The following is a 22450-nucleotide window of genomic DNA, read 5'->3' as shown; positions in this document are numbered from 1 at the left end:
GAAGAACGATGAATTGCGACAAGTGAAGCTCAGAAGTTTGTTATTGCTTACAGCACTGTTTCATGTGTACATGGAGCATTCTGAGCTGTGGGCACTTCTGCCTGAAGGAGAGATGGTAATCAATCACTGTCAACTACAGTAGCAGGTAACCACTAAACTGTGAAACATAAAAGAAGTGAACCATATCAAACAGAATGTACAGGGTTATTCTAAACAAGCTTTATACCAATGAAAGGAAGTAGCTTCAAAGTTGTTGATGGGCAGGTGGTAATGGCTTCAGACACGGCCAGTAGTGTTTGCGCACCAGTAGGGCCATCATTCCGTTTCACTGTCAGTTGTGTGTGAGATGGTGACTGGACCACAAGGTTTTCTGCAAGGTTTGTGAAAAGCAAGTCGCAAATTGCAGTGCAGCAGACATTTTGTACCAAGTTCCGTATTCAACCACCAACTTGCAAAAGCACTAGTCATCGGTTTAAGCAATTTAAACAGACTGGGAGTGCATGCAAAGGATAAAGCACAGGCTGACCGCGTGTGTCAGAGGACGATGTCAGACAGATTCAAGAAAGTTGTTTGTGCAGTTCCAGCAAGTCTACAACAGAGCCAGTTTGCACAGGCTCCCAAAACTATGACAAAGAGAAGCATCTTGGATTTTGTGGTTATGTGTGGGCAAAAATGGAGGATGACGCATTTCTACATTGTGTAATTTTTAGCGATGAAGCGACGTTCCACCTTTGTGGAAAAGTCAACAGACACAATATTCGCATATGGGGTTTGGACAATCCACATTCACCATTGCAACACAAAAGAGACTCACCGAAGATCAACGTGTTCTGTGCCATATTCCATACAAAGTTTTATGGGCCATTTTTCTTTGCAGAATGAACTGTAATGGGAATCATGTGTCTGGAAATGTTGGAACAATATTCCCTCAAGTTATGGAAGATTGCCAGGAGTTCATTTTCCAACAAGATGGAGCTCCACCATCTTCGCACCGTGATGGACGAGGCTTCTTGAATGACTCCCTTCCTCAGTGCTGGATTGGTCGCAGGGGACTTGAGAACCTGGCTTTGCACTTCTGACCACCGAGATCTCCTGATCTCACACTCTGCGACTATTTCTTATGGGGCTATGTGAAGGAAGCTGTTTATGTCCCACCTCTACTAACCACTCCGAATGATTCATGGACCAGATCACTGCTGCTGTGCACTTGGTAACAGCAGATATGCTTTTGCGTGTGTGGGGCGAGTTTGGCTACTGCGTCAATGTTTACCGTGCAGCCAATGGTGGCCACACTACATTTATAACACTTATCACATTTCTAATTATTAAATAATGTTTAAAAATTAATTACAAATTATTAAATTGACATCAAACATCATGAAAAAAACTTTGAAACTACTACTTTTTCTTTGTAAAAGCTAGTTCATTTTGGATTTGAACTTGGATAAATGCAAAGTTTTGAAAATGGGTCCATCATTTAGAATATTTGTCTACAATTACAGCCACATTTAACAGCGCTTCAAAGAACACAATCTCACGCTCCACAGTGACTTCATGGTAGTGGTCTCACCAGTATATTGAGTTCCGCTGACACCCACACATTGGTGTCACGGTTTGCCATGGTGCTAAGATCATAAGGACTGGACTAATGAGGAGAGGGGTTGCATGTTCTTCTCAAATGAGAGCATATTCAGCCTTGAGTAGTGATTCTGGACATACTATCATATAGTGAGAGGTGGGAGAAATAATGCTCCCATGAACATTATCAAACATGATCGTTTTGGTGGTCCAGATGTTATGGTGTGGAGAAGTTTATTGTTGTAAGGAGGTACTGATCCCCCAAATCTTTGAACACAGTACATTAACTGGTCGATGTTATTGTACTCCTTCCTCCTGTGTCTCTTTTCAGGGGTGCATTGTGTCCTGACTTCATTTCCTGGATGACACTGTGCTACCACATCAAACAGTACAGGTGGAGGAGCTCTTGGAATGAGAGGATATTCAGTGAATGTACTGGTCTGCTTGTTCTGCCCCCCCCCCCCCCCCCCCAAGTTAAAAAGTCCACTGAGCATGTGTGGGATGCATTGGGGTGACGTATTGCAGGAGCAAGAAAATTCCCCACCGCAAGAACTCGTTACCAGCCTTGTGGCCAGCATGGAACCACATCGCAAAGCAAGCACTGCTGTATGTGGTGCTCACACACCGTATTAAGAAACATATCCCCAACTTTCGTAATGCCTAGGGGACCATCATAAATCGTGGTGACTTCAGTGTAACTGTCGTCTTTGAATATAGTGTCATTACTGTGCATCTCATGATGTATTTCTTTCGGTTACTTTCCTGTACGAAACTGTAGCAGTTCTTTTATGTATAGTCCAAGTTTCATCGAGATATGTTACTTGACTGTGACTCTTCCTGAAAGTTACTTCTGTCTTTTAAGTTCCTGACCTAGTGTACATGCTTTGTCTCTCTGTATGGAAGGTCTCTCTTATGGAATATGACAAACTAACTGTGAAACAAGTTAGGAACAATGCTGTGATGTTCGACTTTGGGGAGGCATTCGATACAGTTCTGTGCTGCTGCCTAATGAACAAAATATGAGTGTACAGAGTATCACACCAGCTGTGAGATGGAACTGAAGTGTTTCTAGCAAATATAACACAACATTTTATACCAAACAGAAAGAAATCTTCAGGTTTAAAAGTAACTTCGGACGTACTCCAACAGTGCGTTATAGGACCAATACTGTTCACCATATACTGTGTATTAATGACCTAGTGGATTTCTGAAGTTCCCAAGGATTTTTGAGGATGATGCTGTTGTACACAGACGAGTAGCAAAGTTCAAAAATTATTGTTAAATGCAGGAAGACCTGCAAATTGTAAGCATACTAATTTAATGTACTGCACATAAACAGGCAAAAAGACCCATTATCGTGAGATTACACAACTGCAAAACAATAAAAAAAAGTGTGAAATCTTATGGGACTTAACGGCTAAGGTCATCAGTCCCTAAGCTTACACACTACTTAACCTAAATTATCCTGAACCTCCGCCAGGACCAGCCGCACAGTCCGTGACTGTAGCACCTTAGAGCGCTCGGATAACCCCACGCGGCCGCAAAACAATCACTGAAGCAATTGTGTCCATAAAATATTTAGGAGTATATATACAGAGTGATTTAAAGTAGAACGACCACATAAATCTAATTGCAGGTAAGGTAGATGCCAGACAGATTCATTGGAAAAATCATCAGGAAATGTAGACCACCCATAAAGGAGGTAGCTCACAAAACCCTTGTTCGACTAATATTTGAATACTGTTCACCAGTTTGCGGTTTACACCAGCAAGGACTGATGGAGGAAATGAAGATCCAAAGAGCAGTATAGTGCATTTCGTTACAGACACGTTAATAGGTGCAAAAGCGTAATGGAGATGATCGGGCAACTTTTGTGGCAGACACTATAAGAGAGGTATATGCATCACAGATTAGTTCACTATTAAAATTTCAAGGAAGTTTCTGGTTAGACTGTCAACCAATATAGTGCTTTCTCTGACATTTATCTCATGTAAAGGCAATGAAAGTCAAATCAGGGATATTTGAGCTCACCCGAAGGCTTATCACAGCTCATTCTTCCCACAAACCATTTACAACTGGAATAGGGAAAGGGGACAGTGACAATGTTACACGAAGTACACTCTGCTATACACCACAATGTAGCTAGTGGAGTACAGATGTAGAAGAAGAGTGTGACTAAACTATTAGGGTTATGTGCACATTAATGGGGAACTTACAAAAAGTATTCATTATGGATATGCACAGGTGTTGCTACAAGCCATATTGCCCTTGCGTGTAATGGCAAACTGACAACATCCCCCTTCCTGTGCTCAACTGTTAATTCCTCTGTTATTCTGATCCAAGTAAACGACAAGAGCTATTGAAAGAAGGCATTTTCTTGTTTAGGCTATTTTTAAAATTGAAATAAACAATGTGTTCTGTGTATAGAGTGAATTACTGTCTACACTTCTAGTAGTCAATAGCACGCTACGGATGGAAAAGATTTTATTCCATTTCACAACATCAACATCATCTCCAAATCTACCAATATAATGTGTTTTCTACTTTTTCCTGAATCTGCTCACTATTACTAGCCGCAGTACTAAAGTACTGTCTCGCATGACACTGCTCTTTCTAATATGAGACCAGTCCTCTGCTAATCTACTTTCAGTTTTTTCCAACTAATCTTTGATGAAGCACTCATGAGAGTTTTTGATGCTTGTTATGATGGACAGACTACGTTGTAGTTTTGGTACCTACCACCTTTATACACAATTATTGAACAGTACATGCAATGGCACCAGTAAGATACAAACAGTGAAAATATGATTTTTATTAAATGAAATTATCGAACAGCATTATTGCCCAGGAGATACTGCCTGCACTTGTTTGACCGCTTTGACTTCAGCGACTTGGGTGTCTTTGTGATGAAGATGGAATGTAATGATTCTGATAACACAAACACCCAGTCCCAAAATCTCTGACCCGACCAAGAATCAAATCCCGGACTCCGCGATCAGAAAGCAGCAGTGACACTGACTACTAGATCGAGAGCTGCACACAAGATTTTTAAGGAAAGTTAAAGAATGCTCAAGGTTACACAGAACACACATGGAGAGGTGAGACCAGAACTTACTATCTGTAATGCTGGGGGCAACATATTAACAGAATGAAGATAGATTGCAAAACAGGTAAGGTTCTATAAGCCACAAAAGGAGGAAATATTGAAAGACCTGGGGAAATATGGAAGCAGACATTTAGCCTACACCATTAAGTGGTGGTGAGGAAGAGGAAGAAGAAATGTTACACACAATTTCAGACCTACCGTTATGCGTCGTTTCTTGAGACTGTATTCGAGTGGCCGTTCGCCAAATTCTATAAGTCCTTTCCCATCTCGACGCTTTCCACTACGCAGCCCTTTGGAATCAGATCGCGTCCCATATGGCGATTTATAGGTAACACCATTGGTCACCAGAGAGTCGGCACGAATTCGCGTGATCTTATTGCCACCAATGCCAGATTTCTTAGCAACTACCCTGGGGTTAATCTTCGAAGAACTTGTCAGCAAATTCTTTGAATTCAATGTTCCGACCCCTGGCTCCGAAGCTGCAACAGAGGCGACAGAGTTTTTCCTCCGCCGTACAAATGCCTGAAACAAGTAAAAGCTAATTAAAAGAAGAGCATGTTCTGATTACTGCAACACAAAAATCTATTTCAAAAAACTTTGAGGGAATATAAACAATGGAAGGAAAGAAATACCAACTCACCATATAGTTGATCAAAGAGATGTCAATAATGACAGAAACGAGACTGAGAATGTTACTGATTTTTTGGATAAATCATGCTGCAGAGCTAACAGAATACATATCTAGATCCTTTCCCCCAACGCCAGCTCCACCAAATTGTGTATTGTAATACACTGTTGTATCCCAAAATCCTCCTGGTGTCAATCCTGTTAGTCCTGTCCCAAACCAACCTCTTCACCACCCCACTTTGCCCATTCTACACTCGCACTATCCTCTCCAGTATCTGCATTTTTCTCCATTCTATCTTCCCCATTCAGACCATCCCTCAACATCATCAAGCAATGCGCACAGCTCCATCTAGCCTTCCCAGAGTGACCTTACTGGTGCCATATTAACATACTGTGCACTTTCTGTTCCTCCCTCCCCGTCTCCTATCCTCCCTCCTGCTGCATGCCCTCCCCCTCCACTTGCTCGGTCCCCTCGATAAAACCCCTAAACCCAGTTAAGCTGCAGTGTCGGCATAATGTAGCCATGCAAGTGAATACGTATTCTGTTAGCTCAGAAGGATTCATATGAAAACTCAGCCTTATTCTCATTCTGGTTTGTGCACTTATTGATGACTCAATGCATCAACTACACGGTGAATTGTTACCTTTACTCCTTCCATAACACTTTTTTCTTAATCTTTTTGAAGTCATCAGTCTTAAACTGGTTTGATGCAACCTACCACTTATAATAACCAATAAAAATAAAAGACACTTAACACTCTTAAAGTGAAGAGTACATGCAAATTAATGCAAAAAATGTAAATCAATAAAACGGTGACTGCATTAAAAACACATTTAAGCATGTAAGGAATCTTAAACTATAAAAACTGAGAGTGCAAAGATGTGGGAGCCAGGATTTGAGCTTCAGATTTAATAAATATGAACTAAACCAGTCTTCTTCTAGTCTTGATTTATTTGCAAATTGCTCCCAACTTCACAGCTCTAGAATAAAATTGTGTTTCATTGACCAAAAAGCCAAATCTCCTCCAACACCAAATCCCTCGACATTTATACAAACCACCATTTTCTGATTTTCCTCTCCCACAAATTGTCCACAAACTAATCTCCTGTGCAGCACCCTACTCGCACACTCCAGCAAATACCTCTATCACATCCAAAAAACTCAGTAGCAGCTATCTTCCCTGCCCTGCTTATCACAACCCTGTACCAACCAGGCCTCTAATGCTTTAATATGTAAATTGACAAGGCTAAGGTTTTCTCAAGTCAAGCCCTAAAATGCAGGCAGGAAAGAGATCAAGGTTTGCACTTTGAAATCTGCTTAAGTCCTCGCTTCTATTGTGATCCACAAAGTTTAGGTTCTACAGGAGAGGAATTCAAACTGTCATCCTATACAAAGCAGAGACCTGGACTGACACAAAAGGTAGGAAACTCCTGACATTTGAGAATGCTGTTCCAAGACAGATTTTTGGGCAACGATGGAGACCACTAGAGAAAAAAACCATGAATTGCAGGAGTTGTGCAAAATGCTGGCCATTGTGGCTGTGACTAGAGAGATGAGACTGACATGGTACGGGTATATAATGCATCAAAAAGACCAGATAACAGGCAAGTCGTGGAGGGACATCAAAGGCAACAGACGGAGAGGAAGACCACTACTGAGACTGCCTGACAAGCTCAGGGATGATACGAGTGTTGGGACTAGCTGGCGAAGAATACTTGGACCAAGGAAGGTAGAGGTGGCTAAGTGGCAAGGACCAAGACTAACTGTGATTTGTATGGCCAACCTAGGAAGCAACAAGAACACCCTGATATGCTTCCCACACCACCTTCTAGCATCTTCCTAATCTCCTTGTCTAACAACATCACACTCCCAAGGCTTCTATCGTTGAAACTGAAGTGTCCTCTGGGGCAACAACCTAACTGAAATTCATATCAGTCTGTAATTCTTACATATTACTCTACCACATCATATATTCTTAAACTACAAGATTTTGTTTATATTTGACTGAAATTTAGTCCACGTACATGAGTTTTAAATGAATGATAAATCTATTTAAAATGTTTGATGCACTGTACCCTAATTTCGATATATTTAAGTCAGTTCCAAAGAATGCCCCAATCATTCCTGCTGTACAACAGTTTTAAATACCCACCCTCTACTAGTTACTTAATAAATCCTAGTCTTGATAAATCTTACATCGGAAGGAGAGCAACATGTTAAACTATATACTTTTACAAACAAATGTGTGTTCATTGCACTGCTTTTTTCCTAGTGGTAAAATGTCATTATTTGCTCAGTTCCTTATCGTCATCATCATCTTTATTTCCATAACCCTCCAACATCTTAGCTGCAGTATTCTTTCCACTCTTCCTCCCAAAGCCACCTATTCTTCTCAGTTGGCTCTATCAGTTCTACATTGAAGCTGGCACAGTGCTTACCAGTGTACTGTCTTCAATCTATTGCTCTCTCCGACACCTACCCTTTCATCTTGGTTTCCCTTCACAAAACGAATGTTCTCTTCAATCTAACCTGTATTAAGTACCAAAGAATGCGGAGCAACAATGTAGTTGTCTGTAGCCGAGTATATAGTGTTCAAGTTTTTGAAGGAACACTTCTTTTTTCTTTTATTTAAATTCTTTATACATATTAACAAATGGAAATTTTAATTAATAAACACTGAATTACAATTCCCAGAGGATGGAACTAGAGATGGGGAACAGTTCCAAAGGAATGGTTCACTAAACTGAATGAAAGGACCGAGGAAAGACTTCTGAATAGCAGTCATTCCCTGTCTCTTTAGGTCAATCTTGTTCCCACTTAAATACTTTCCTTTTTTGGGTCCCCACTTGTTACTCATTCCTCATTCTTTCTTCAGTTATGGTTCCTTTTGTTCACAGTGTTCACCTGTCCTTGTTCAATTTCAAATCTTTCTCAAATTCTCTACATCTAGTCCTTTCCGTAAGCCAGTAATTTAGAACTTTATTACAATTTTCTATTAAAATTAACACAAAAGTTCCTATTCACTGAAACTTATTTTTTTTTTATTAGCTAGTGTACATTTGAAAACAAACACACACACACACACACACACACACACACACACACACACACAAACTGATTGGTTTGCAAGAAGGAACCCATATCCAGAAACAAATGGCTTGGATGCTGGAGAGTATGAAAGTATAAGAATGAATGGTTGTGACAGTTTGTTCCAATTTGCTTTACTGCCTAAATACTGAAGGTATGCAACCCTTTAGCATCTATGTACTTCGAATGGATGACCTGGTCCTAATAACATTCCTATGCATGCGCTACCTTCCTCCACACAGCCCTTGTGTGCATCCTACTGCAGACGTTGTGTGGTCTGCCAGTGCAGTAACGTTAACATCAACACGATATGTACCAGTACAAAGTTGTGGAAATGTTTGATATGGTGTCTGCATAGGGCACAGAGAACAGCAATGGGAGAGTTACTTCTACTGCAAGGTTGTATGCAGAATGTTTTCCGAACAGATGTACCCTATTTCATTTCACATTCGCTGTCACCTCAGACAGGCCGGAAAGTTGCACTTAAGTATTTTCTGCATGAGGTGTATCCGATGTACAGTAAAGTAGTAGCATTTTGTGCTGGGCACTTGCGAATACTACCCCCAGTCTACTGTTGTCCTGTGCTAGGTGTTTAAACATGATACGGGTTGTCCACACCCCTCTTGAACACTACAGTTGGAGGAGCACATGCTGACAATGTTCGAAGAAAACCCAGCCTCCAGCAGTTGGCAAGTGGCACAAGCACTGCACATGGGTAAAAGTGCTGTGTGGCACGATACCCATGAACACTGGCTCCAGCCATACCATCTGCACACAATCCAGTCATTGAGGGAGGAGGACTATCCACAAAGGGTACAGTTTGCACAGTGGTATTTACAACAATGCACAGTCCACCCACAGTTCCTGAGCTTCAAGCTATTCCCATGTGAAGGGGCATTTTAAACTTGCACAACATGTAAATTTGGGCGGATGAAAATCCGGGTGCACAAGTGATACAAAATTACCAACACAGGGTCCATATTAACATCTGGCTGGGATAATTGTTGACCATTATCATTGGGCAATATCTACTGCCAAACAGATTAACTGGACCAATCTATTTCACATTTATTAAAGATGTTTTACCTACCCTATTGGATGTAGTGCGACTAAATGTTCGGGTGGACAAGTGACTGCAACACAACCGAGCTCCAGCACCCTCTGATGTGGGTGTGTGGAACCACATCCCAACTGATTGACTGGTAGATGTGGACCAGTTCCAGGACGGCAGATCTGACATCTATGAAGAGCACATTGCACTGCAGCCCAGTAACATCAGTGGTGCACCTTATCACTCGAGTTTATGAAGCAATTGAAATACTTCAAAGACAACAGCATGTACTAGCTCATGTGCTCAAGGCTCAGCAATGACGTAGGAGGTAAACAGCTCGCAGCTCGTTTGTAATGTAAACTGGTCAATGTACTACTTACGTTTCATTTATTGACGTAATGTGGAATGCAAATCAACTCAGAATTCATCACTTTTTAGTGCCCAAGCTATGCGTTTCTGGATTCAGGTTCCTTCTTGAAAACTGGTCAGTGTGCCTTTCTGCACATCATAAGCGTTGTTGGCATTTTTCTGGGACATCATGTATATAATACAAGTTTTTACAGAATATAATTTTAAACTGATATTAACTGAATTTATTAAAATAGTTCTCTGTACCACCTTCACCTATCAGTTTCTGAGGTACAGTTGGTAAGCCATTGAAGGGAGTAGAAGACAGTCTTACTGCCTGAAGTCCATTCTAATCTATTTTGTCTACTCACATCGCTGATCTTTTTAGTTTGAATTTTGGAAATTTATGCTCCTACATGAGTCTGATGTACAATGGTATGAGATATTTACGAAACAAGGGGACCTAACAGACTGCTCTGCCCTCCTCACTTACAGGATTTGAAGATCAGTGATGGCGATCAATTTCCTAAAGCAGTACAATGCAATTCTAAAAAAAATACTTTACGGATTGTTTGAATGTTTAACTGTATTAAATACTAAAGAATGTGGAGCAAGAATGTAGTTGTCTGTAGCCGAGTGTATAGTGTACAAGTTTTTGTAGGAACACTTCTTTTTTCTTTTATTTAAATTCTTTATACATCTTAACAAATGGAAATATTCATTAATAAACACTGAATTACAATTTTTAATAAAAATTGTCTTTATTCTTAATTAGTGGTTATATGACAATTAATTAAAATTTATAACACACATACAGTATAATGTAATTAGACAAGAAAGAAGAATGGTGAACAAATATAAATGACTGGATGTTCATTTAAGTGTTCCTGTCAGTAGAACTAGGAATTTCACCTCATTCAGATGCGTACTGGTCAGCCACAGTCAACTGTAATTTAACAGCTTTCTTGGTTGAATTTTCCTTTTGATACAATTTACATCAAATCTGTTAAAGTGCTGCCAAAACTATGTACGTACACTGTAGAATCGAAAGCTTAGAATGACAACTATATTTCCTGGCATACAATATTATATTTTACTAGTAATTTCAAATTCCAAAGCACATCTTGATCATCAGGCCTTCAGTCAACTACTGAAGACCTTTATTGAGATAGCATACTTTAACAGCAAATATTTTACACTCCTACTCACACTCTATGGGTCAAAGTCAACACTAATGTTTAATCGGCAAGTAAGCTAACGACAGCTCAGTACTCTACACCATTTTTAAATTGCTTTTATACTTACATATTCCATAGCAAACTGTGCACTAACTTAAAACCTAAAAAAAAAAGTGGATATGAAAGAGATAAAGAAATGTAATGAATACCAGTTTATTTCTGATCGAAATTATACTTTTCACTAGATATTAAAGAGAGCTTCACAACTTTGAATCAATGCATCATAAAATTACTTAAATAGGATACAAATAGAGCACCAAATATTAACTTATCATTCTCCATCGTTTTCTGTGCCACCTGCCTACTTATATCTCTGGGTGTTACTGACTAACTTTTCATCTGATTAAATTTCATTTTCACTCTTTTCTTAGTAATTTTCCAATTTATCTTATAATCTTTCAATATTATTCCAACTTCTCAAGTATTAACTGTAACTGTACCATTTAACTTTGTTATTTCCTTCCAATTTCATCCCCCTTGCCCTTTGTTGTGTTTCTGTGTGTTCTGGCTTTCAACACATCCCCTCATCTCAGACATTTGCTCCCTCAATTATTCTTATTTGCCAATTTCTCCTCACTGTTTTCTGTCTTTTGCTACCTATCACGTATTTGTCTCATTGAGTTTCTGTTTTCTTCCCCAAAAACTCCACTGCCACACAGGCTTTCAGACTTTTCAAAACTTACACAATACCTCTAATTAGCATTGCCTAGAACAACCTTTCACCATCTGCTTGCATATTTTTTCTCCGACTTTCTACCAATGCCAAACTACAAATTATGTTCGTACAATTCTTTAACTGATTAAATTCAAATATGTTGCAGAATAATACCACCTAAGGAGCTAAGTAAATATTGTAGGAGTGAGATGAAGTTCATCTTATACAGCTATCAATACTTTTCCTTAGGCAATTTGTATTGTTTCTCTCCTTCTCACTCGTCCCTTACTACAATTTTTTTGACATTTAGTCTCTGCCACCCCCATGTGTTCTAAAATGGAGTTACATTAATAAAGTAAGATACAACAGTTACTCCTTAAGTAATTAAAAACATCACAGTCTAAAAAGTTTGCTAGATTATCAAGATGTTCTCCTGGGAGTCTTTTTTTCCCCAAAAAATCAGTACCTATACATATACTGCTTGGGTACTTTTGTATCAATCATGTGTCAGTATGTAATCTGTTGGAAAATAGTAAGAACACATTAAAAGAGGCATGCTCTTCCAGGAACTTAACAACTGAGGTTTACCTAAAAATTTATTAAATGTTATAAAAAGTATGTATGAAGAGTCATATCTACTGCAGGCAAAAATAATCAAAACAGAGAGAGTATGAACCTAGGTTTACTGAGGATGCAGTTTATCACCCATGCTTTTTAATTAAGATCTACATAAAGCAAATGTTTTTGAAAAGGATAAATGAACTAACGTCTTACTCTTTCAACTTTGAACAACCAGACTACATACTGACAATGTCATCAGCAGATGACTGAGTAATAATTACTAACAGTGAGAATAACCTACTAAGAGCAGTATCTTAACTACAAAGGATCTGATCTTCATGCAACTTACAGACACCTGATTTAAAAAAAAAAAAAAAAAAAAAAAAAAAAAAAAAAAGAGGCAATAGTTTTTATGGAAGAAACAAAATTAGATCCAAATTGGAAAATAGGACAGCAAGTAAATTTAAACACTTGGGATGCAATGTATCACATAAAGATGAAATTTTTTTGAACATAAGATAGAAAAAATTTTAACTTAATGGTAGTACTACATGAACCTTGCAAAGAAAAGTAAGAAAAGAGAGAATTCTGAAATTTTACGAAACACAGTCATTCCTAGTTGTAATGTACAGAAGCGAAAACTAAACAACACAAAAAGACCACTAAAAATCCGGAGTATGGAAATGAGACTTTTCAGGCATGTAGCAACATACATGACAGACTTCAAAAAATACTTTACAAATACAAACCGACAGGATGAAGAGACCCAAAGCCAGATGGAAGGACTTGGACTAATCTCTCTAAGTCGATGTAGTAACAGGCAAAGCCTAAAACGTGCAGGAGGAGATGGTGATGACGTAAGACGTCCAATGAAACAGAAGATTATTAGCTAAACTTTTTTTCAGTGCATAAATCTGCAATTTCTAGTAATTAACAAAATAAATGTACTTATAACTAATCAGGAACCCAGGAAAGTCTCCACAGAGACTTATTGCAAATGACAGTTTTTGAGTGAGGGAAAAAAAAACAGATTTCAGAAACTTTTCCACTTCTTGCATTACTAGATGTGCATTTTGACTTGTTTTATATACTTAAGCTTAGCTATGTAAGATACCAAAACATAAATCTGCAAGAGTTATTCACAATAATGACATGCTTACTCCAGGTATTGGTTTCTTTGTGGCTGAAGCTACATCCTCCGATAGCTTCAGCAGGTCCTTCTTTGCATCAGCCAAACTATTAAATTTCTTTATAGTCGAAACTGTCAACGAAGTTTTGCTACTGTCAGCATCTCTACGGTTTCCCAACTGTTTGCTTGCAGCTGGCTTTTTTTCACGTGCTGCCATCTCCCCTGTCAGTCATTAGCATAGACACCTGAAACAGTGTGAACAATCTTGAGTAATCACATCAGGCACGTACAATGAAGTGAACACACATTTTTCAGCTCTGAATCGACACAGTTACTCCGCAAATAAGCATCTGTTTCAATGACAGGAAAACCCTGTGTAAGTGGATCCATTATACCAAAGTTTTCTTACATAATATGAAAGCAATCTTAAACTGATGTACTGAACCTATACCTCACATGTACATGAATTATGGGTGTGTCAAGGCACTACTGAAAACATTAAAACTTATATTGCTGTGTCACACGACTGCCTTATAGCTACAGTTGGAGTACAAGATCTCTCCTGCTACACGACTCACCAAGCTGTTAAGCGACCCCTGCTCAGCTATTGTCACAAGTGTGTGAGACAAAGCGTTGTTCTTTAAGGGGACATAGACAAGAACATTATCATTTACTAACTGTCACTGGTTCTGTTCTGCTGCAAAAGGCTGGGTAATTAAGTGACCTACAAAAAGAGAAAAACGTAATCTTTAATATTACATTAACTGATGCAATTCCTGGGAAACTGCCTGCAATGTACAAGCTCATTATTCTTCTAGAGTAATTTTAGTGAACAGCTGACAATAGTTCCAAATTATTATATCAAAATGCCTAAGAAGGGTGGAGAGTGGTAGTCTGTAAGCACACGAACCATCACAACAATTAAGAAAGCTAGTAGAATGAATTTTGTTATAGTTTGGGGTCAAGGCACAAAACTAAACAGTTACAAAGATCATGTATGGAACTGATGGAGAATATTAAGTGGGAGCACCTCAATATAAATACTCTTACACAACACTAGTTTTGAATTCTGGTTTTCTAAAGAACCAAATGTCAGTACTTGGGGAACAACGTTGCTTGTATACACATTATCTTAACTGTTGTATAGGAAGCTCTGAAGATAACAATAATTACTAGGACAAGGAAAAAATAATTCTTTGTCAACAAGAAAGAACACTTATGTTGCTTTTATCATATAAGTTACACTGAACACATAATATACTCATTTCAAGAAAGAAGGGAAGCTTTTGGATTTTACAAGATCAGAATATGTAAACCAAGATGACAGCCTGACATTTTTGTCAAATATTCATACAGAATGCATCATGTGTTTTGGGAGCACACATCACTCCTGCGGTAAGCATATGTAGTACACAAATGAAGACTACATCCACCATGCTGAACATGTGATCGTATTTACATATCAACTACAGTTATTAAACCAGGTTTGATAAAAGAGCATTTTCATGGAAATAATTTTTTTTTCTGTGGTTTTATTATTCCACAATTTCAATAGTTGTATTAAAAGGAACACATTTTTGAAGAAACTGATTCCCTCTTTAACACAAATGAAACATTGATTTAATAATAACAAGGGTGAGGATTTTTGAGCTAGCACAGTCTCAAATATTAAAGGGGAGATAATATGCGCAAACTGACCGATGAACCAAAGAATTCAAGTTCCAACTTGGAGTTGTACGGGAATATTTGAGAAGAGGTTCACTGCTTTGAGCCATTAACATTTCTGCACAGGAGTTTACATAAAATATCTCTAACATACAAAACAAAAAGAGTCTGCATGATAGGATGGAAGCATAGATTAATTCCTAATACATAGAAAGAACATCTATAATTTATGTTTGGCAATACTGAATCATAATTAATCATAATGGGAGCTACATGACAGTAAATAGTGCAAGGGCAACCTCTTATCATAAAACAAAAAATTCCAGAAAGATCCTTTTGACAGCATCTGCGAAAAAATTCTGAAGCTAAAGGCTTCATTTAACTAAATTCTTGGTGGCGTCCATACATAATAATGGTATATACATACATTACCTGATACATTTCAATGACTCTGCACTACTCTCATATGTTGTTAGAGTTCACAACAAGTTTCAGAGTCTAGAAAGGGCTCCAAACATGGCTGAGTGTTTTTAAACTACCATATGTGTTTTCAACTTTTTAATTTATTATTATCAATATGGATGTGCACAGTTCCCCTTTTGGTTTCGCTTTCTCACTATATAATGTTTGTCAAAGAGGTCTGTCTATATATGCACAACATAGCAGCATATTGGCTAGCCTACAAAATATAAAAAAGAAAAATCTGATACCTGGAAATACTTTGAATATTAAAAGCTTAAAAGTAATATTACAATTAAGGCTGAAAAAAAGTTTAGCCAATTCAGGATTTTAAATGAAGCTCAACTAGAAAAAAAGTTGCAGGGTTTCTGTCAAACTGCAGAAAAACCAAGCTACATTACTGCAGAAAATGCAACTACCACTACTATAATATTGCATGCATACAATTAATCGCCAAAACACAGTATCAGTGCAAGAATAAATAGGTTAGATGACATTCTCTGGTCCAATGACGAGAAAAATAAAAATATCTACAGTTTTAACTAAGCAGCTGTTTCTCACACAGCGAAAATTCCGAAACGCCAAACTTCAGAAGAAATAGGACACTGAGCAAGCGAGATGACAAGATTTACAATAATTTGCAATTACTGTACAGGGCACTTTTAGAAAAGCATAATTTTTATGGGAAGAATAGAGTTTCGTTTAGCCACGACATTAAACAGAAGGAGACAAATTATGTGACGGAAGAAAGATATGATAAGTCTGTAAATTATATTCTAAAAAAATGTAAAAAAATATTATACCCGCGCGAAGAACAGCCAGAGGGATTTCCTACAGTTTCATTCGACGGTTTTATAAATTTTCCGTATTATCAATTTTAAAAAAAATGGTCGTCCATACATACTACAGTTTATTGTCAAGCCACTAAGTTTCCGCATTACAACTACGAAAGTGCTAAATATGCATGCAGGGCAATTCATCAAGCAACTAATCGTTAATAATGTACAACTTTTTAATTTAGTTTTATTGTTTCATAGTGATCCAAGCTTTACTCCCGCAGCACAAGTAGTCAATGACAAAGACACCTTAAAGGGTAAGGCAACACAAAAACTTTACTAATTGATAAACAAAACACGAACGCAAAGTCCCGAATTTCACTAATTTTTGAAGTATGTTTTCGTGCATTTCACTGCTGCGAAGTCTCAAATTGTTCATTTCAGTAGAATGTACATACCTCTTTTTGCATTCGAAACATTAAAATTCAAGTGCCTATTTCATATACTTCACGAAAAAACGTTTTGAAATATAGGCATAGGGAACACACACCGCTATCACCTTCCCTGTTTCATGTTATTTAGCGCCACCTATGCGAAGAAAATCACGTAGCTTGCGAGAGACATATATTATCAAGAATTTCACTGTACTACATAAAGTTACACTCTCTGTCGGATGATTTTAATCCGCATGCTAGACTAAAGTTCACAATAAACACAAAAATCAATGTATTACTTGAGATTTAGGGGATTTAAACGAAACATTAGCGCGTACGATGCTGCACTGTGCACTTGCGCCCTACATCCATGTTGGACTAAAGCAAAAAGAATGACGACGCTAAGCGTAACACCCCTAACACGAATATGGCAGCCCTCAGAGTGGGTATTAGGAGCTGTACTACGCTATTTACGCCAAACTCTTGTTTGTGCGGGCATTATGGTTTTTATCGAGATGTCAGTCGCCTTAAAACGTCACCCTCCCTTCGCATGGTAATATATTACTTTCTTTCCGAAGTCTTTATGTTTTAAATACAATAATATTGCTATATTTACATATGAATTATAGATTGATCACCGATACAGCTGTCATAAATATGTTAAGACATCTCAGATTTAACTTGGATTAACGCAGAGGCATGTTTTGTGAAAAAAATTCTTATTTCGTAGGTCGTATTTAGAAATTCCTCGTATAGATCTAGTTCCGAGGAAGGCCCCAAGGAATTGTATACGGGCTTTGAAATCTCCAGCTCACCCGAGGAATGGCAATGGGTAGAAAGACTTTTGGGGCCAAAAGTTGTACCGCAGCCAAAGCCGAAGGCAGATTATCCATCTGGCTGGAAACCACCTTCAGGTAAATTTTAATACAGAGCCGAGCAAGGAACTGTGACATACGTATTCTGGGAATGATAATAGAAAGCGTACGGCAAATGTGATCAATCGACTGTTTGACGCGAAGAAATGTTATATTGTAACAGTGTCATAACCATTTTTCGAAAACTGATTTTGTACAAAGCCCCATGATTACTATAAAATACAAAGCGAGCTCAATCTGTGTGATCTGTGTATGCTACTTGACAGCAAAAACAGGCTTCTTATTCTGTGTCATTGATTCAGTAAAGGATCGGATTTGACTGAAATGTGAAAGCTTTCAGCTGTCAGTAACGTTCGTGTACTTCGTTATAACGCTGCAGCAATGTTCTGTGTATTGCATATAACTATTTAAGTTTCTGCTAGGTAATTAGAAATGTAAATATTTACTTTTGCTTGCACAAAGACAACAAACGAGAAATATGTGCATTTTTACATTTTTTGTCACTGTCCAGTCAGAAGAGTATCAGTAGTTTAGTTTTCGTCAACAGAGATGCAGTAATGCACCAGATGGTTGTAGCAGTGACATAGGCCCCTAACTGTTTTGTAACAGAATGGTGTACTTATGTTGTCTGATGAACTCTGAATTATAAACAATTTTTGTCATTTGTGGTATACATTGAACATTGTCAGTTGGTCTAATATGACTTTTTGTTTAGATGCTGCTTTATCACTACCATATTTTGTAAAACGGAATAAGAACTACATGCTGCCAGTGTATCTGAATATTCAGTTCAGAGGACAGCGGCGTATAACTGTAGTTCGCAACATCCAAGGCGACATATGGGTATGTATGTGTTGTATTTTATTCACTGACAAGTATAAATATTTTTAATTGTTTTACATCTGACATAAGTCATTGTTGTACTTTGTACCATAACAAATATTAAGTGCAGTAGTATTTTATGTAAAATTCAGTTCTTCCGTTAATAACATTTGTATTACATTCCTGTACTGTGTAAAAAGAGTTTATGGGTGAAAGTAGCAGCCAGAGGGAATTTTCTGTTCACATACCTACTGTGTCACAAACAGGATTGCTGTTTGTTCTAGAAGCGAAAATTTTTAATCGCAGTCCACTGTTTTTTTGTCAAAGGCAAACTTAGTTCACATAGGATACATGCTGTTTAAAGTCATAGATCTGTTGAATAACCATACATTTGGCATGATTTTGTATGTGTTTCTTGTGTTTACATTACAAGAAATATTTTGATGTGTAATGCAATTTTTTTTAAACTAATACCAGTATATTTGGTGCAAGAGCTGTTAAAATACAGCAGGAACTGTAGACACACATATAAAAAAGTCCTTTTTTAATCTCTCTTTTTTTTTACAAAACCTATTTTATTATTTAGTTTGATGGTTTGAGGAAAGAACAAAAAAAGCATTATTTCATTGCATACATCTTTTATTAATAATTGCTTTATGCCTTTGATTAGTTATGTTATTAATGTAGCATAGGAACAACATTAATTTTATGTTCATGAATGTTTATATCCTGTTTCAGTTGATGGAACGTGAATTGAGAGAGCATCTGGAATCTGTTGTAAAGAAACCTGTTATTACAATGGTCCATGAGGTCTGCTTAATAAAAATCAAAGGAGATGTTTATTTACCTGTGGAGCAGTGGCTTTATCAAAAGGGCTTCTAGTGTGTAGTGCAACTAGAAAACAACATGGTTCAAGTAATTTTGTACATTTGATTTCATCCATGCATGAATAACATTGGAAGGGTGATTTTAATTATGAGTTCAGTATACATTGTGGACTGAAGTTTGCAGTACATCATGCATAAATTCAAACCCAGAAATCTAGACATTTGTGTCCTGTCATAATTCCATGAGGCAAATTTGTAAATAAAGATGGAGGTATATAATCCAAGCTACTAGTAAAGTAATTCAGATTAAAATGATTTAACAAACCGTTTTTGTGCTCAATAGTTTTTGACACACAGTTTTTGGGTATAATGAAAAAAAATCAGTTTTTGAATTGTAACTGAGATATTACTATGTAACTTTTTGAAAACTATTACGCAATTGATGTTTAGCAGGTAGAAACAATCCTAAATAGGAATAAAATGTGACTTTAATTTGTAATAAATGTCTGATGTTGTGATATTTGATAATAAATATTCTTGTTTGTATAAAAGCAGATCTTAATCTTTAAAGTTCATGACATACTGTTTTATAGGATAATGGGGAACAGAAAGATGGGGGGGGGGGGGGGGGGAGGGGAGAGAGGGAGAGGGGGGGGGGAGAGAGAGAGAGAGAGAGAGAGAGAGAGAGAGAGAGAGAGAGAGAGAGAGAGAGAGAGAAGCAAACTGCTCAGTAAGTGTGGACATCTATTTAGGTCTGTATGTCTTTGTTAATGTTCTCCCCATGGGTAGTAAACTGCTACCATCTGCAGGAGAATTAGTGAAAGTGAAAAGAATATCCCTGGCAGTGGCAGTACGCTTGGTGCAGCTTCTTTGCACCTCTACCTCAATAACTCACGTAAAACGATTTGGTACATATTTCCATGACAACACATCAGTGTTGCGATCTCTCTGTAGGCAGCTATTGTTTTTGTTTGCACTTTACAGTGGAAAGCTCGCAACAGTGCTGCCAGCTATTGGGATTGTCTTTCACCGACTGGGCTATGGTATGTGTTAACTCATTTGCTTGCTATGTAGTTAACACCAAAGCTGCATTCATTAATATGCGTGGAAAGTTGTGGGGAGAAAAAGTCTTCTGTCATCAGTAAACTGAGGATACTTTGGTACTGATTTGCAGCTGCTCTTAATGTCATTCTCTGAGCTTTTATCCATTAGCAACATGGTGTAGCTTTCTTGGAGGTCCAAAAAGTTCATAAGTAACACGGGATAAATCACTTCTATTCATTCTTATTCCAACTAGCAGTGGGACACCAGTGCGAGTAGAGAAATAAGGTGAAAGATTGGCCAACTACAGACTTACAATGTAAGCTTCTTGGCCTTTTTTTTTTTTTCTCTCTCTTTCCAGAAACTCTTCATTCTTTCATTTCTTTTGTTTCTGTCCTCCTTGGAAACATAATATATGGATCTCTTGTTTAGCCATTTCTCTTTAAACAATTTTATGCTGTTGATTTTGTTTCTGAATTCTTCCTTGTTTTGGAATATCTAGTGCAAGGGTAGTCAATCTTTTTTTACCTACTGCCCACTTTCGTATCTCTGCTAGTAGTGAAATTTTCTAATTGTCCATTGGTTCCACAGATATGGTGATTGATAGGGTAGATAAATAACTTTATAAAATTCGTAAAGCAGAGTTACAGCAAATGATAGCATAAAATAATAATTACTTACTAAAATCTTTGTAGAAATCTTTTGAAAGCGGAATTCTCACCAGAAGGTCACTGGGACCAGGTTGACTACCAGTGACCTATTGCGATATTGTGCATTCTACCCACTTAGAGGTGGATTTAATGCTATGATGTAACTGAAGATTTTATTATTATTATTATTTAATTGCTCAGTTGATTTTTGTCTATTCTTTTTTGATGTTGGCAAAATTTCACCTGTTTCCACATTGGTCCATTATCTTTTCAGTGTACTTACAGAGCTCCTTGTTTTCCCTATTTTTTCAAGTCCCATCAGTAATCTTAAGAGTCCGGGATCCAAGGATGTTCTTGAGAATCTTCCTTTCCTTCTTTTGAAATTCTTTCAGCAGTCCCTTTTTATTTACCTTGTATGATATCACTCGTGTGTCATCCCTGTCCTGTGTTAGTTTGTAAGCAAGGTCTAAATTTCTCTCTGTAACTTTGACTGCTTCTTTATGTAGTCCGCTGAGTTAGACCCATTCTTCGTAGTATTTATATGTCCTGTTTATCTTCCCATATTTTACCTCCAAGTATTTCCTGTGATTTCATGCAAGACCTCCAGCATTTGTGTGCATCCTTCCAGTTTCCAGCTAAAAGCTAAATGTCTTGATTCCAAAGGTGTATCCCACTCGTTCCTTCCAACTTTAGAGCTTCTTTCCAGGTGTTCATTGTTGTGAACTGTTGTGTTATATATTAATAATTCTATGTTCACATTCTACTATGAACGTCACCTTGTACACTACTTGATTAAGTGATACTTTAAATTTCAGAGTGGAGCTTAATTTCTGCCAGTAACTCTTCCCTAACTTTGCAGAAGCTTTCTAGCATGTAGCTGCAGTGGCAAATTCAGAAAGAAGATTATCATAGAGAAATTGCTTCTGGCCTAGGGAATTATTTTCAGAATGTGTCTCTCACCCTGCATTGAAGTGCACACTGTTTTGAAACTTCTCGATTTAATGAGAGATTTATTCTGGAAACAATTCCCTAGGGACTGACTCTGTAGCTGAGTAGTTAGTGCCACTGTCTTCAGTGTGGAAGGACTCGAATTCGATTTCTGATATCACCTTGGATTTTTCTGAGGTAGGGATGTCCACACAGTCTTGGAGGCCAGATGAGGAGCTCATTGAGTAAAGGAGCGGTGGCTTCATCACGAATCATCTACTGGTAATAGTGACTAGAGGGATTGGCAACATGCTAATAGCTTGTCCCCGTATTGTGGACAACTCCTTGTACTGTCTTATAGGCAGCAGTCGGAAGAGGCCTAAGGCCTAATCTCTTAATAGTATTTAACAATCCCATAGACTAGCTAAGCCATTCCTCCACAGTATCCATTCTCCCAGAAACGCTGGTCAAGTGAAAAATGCAGAACTTTTTTGAAATTAGGAAAAAAGGAGAAAGATCTTGACTGAGGTGAATCGGGAAGGTTGGGTCTCGAGTACTGTCTGAATAGCTCAGTCAGTACAGGCACCACCTGT

General features: G+C 37.8%; 2 protein-coding genes across 2 annotated transcripts in view; one reads left to right on the top strand and one right to left on the bottom strand.

The window, feature by feature from the left end:
• Positions 1-17077, bottom strand: part of LOC126424687 (mucin-17) — a 166358-nt gene extending 149281 nt beyond the window's left edge. Inside the window, exons 1-3 of the mRNA XM_050087414.1 lie at positions 17015-17077; positions 13413-13626; positions 4883-5206 (exon numbers count right to left, since the gene is read on the bottom strand). Of these exons, the coding sequence (XP_049943371.1) occupies positions 4883-5206; positions 13413-13598 (510 nt within the window). The 5' untranslated portion in view covers positions 13599-13626; positions 17015-17077. The remainder of the gene's footprint in view (positions 1-4882; positions 5207-13412; positions 13627-17014) is intronic.
• A 35-nt stretch (positions 17078-17112) lies between these two features.
• Positions 17113-19732, top strand: LOC126424523 (probable 39S ribosomal protein L49, mitochondrial). Its single transcript, XM_050087257.1, has 4 exons — positions 17113-17268; positions 17446-17629; positions 18306-18433; positions 19151-19732. Exons 1-4 carry the CDS (start codon positions 17143-17145, stop codon positions 19292-19294), a joined length of 582 nt encoding a protein of 193 aa, XP_049943214.1. The 5' UTR covers positions 17113-17142; the 3' UTR covers positions 19295-19732.
• Positions 19733-22450: the final 2718 nt, after the last annotated feature.

This window comes from Schistocerca serialis, chromosome 10 (genome assembly GCF_023864345.2).
Source record: "Schistocerca serialis cubense isolate TAMUIC-IGC-003099 chromosome 10, iqSchSeri2.2, whole genome shotgun sequence".
Taxonomy (NCBI): Eukaryota; Metazoa; Arthropoda; class Insecta; order Orthoptera; family Acrididae; genus Schistocerca; species Schistocerca serialis.
This window is presented reverse-complemented; position numbering and strand designations above follow the sequence as displayed.

Bases quoted from the DNA above. Each gene is read 5' to 3' on its own strand.
- LOC126424523 (XM_050087257.1), top strand. From the start codon at position 17,143: ATGGCAGCCCTCAGAGTGGGTATTAGGAGCTGTACTACGCTATTTACG. The intron at 17,269-17,445 runs GTAATATATTAC...CTTATTTCGTAG, and splicing joins CGTCACCCTCCCTTCGCATG to GTCGTATTTAGAAATTCCTC. The intron at 17,630-18,305 runs GTAAATTTTAAT...CTTTTTGTTTAG, and splicing joins TGGCTGGAAACCACCTTCAG to ATGCTGCTTTATCACTACCA.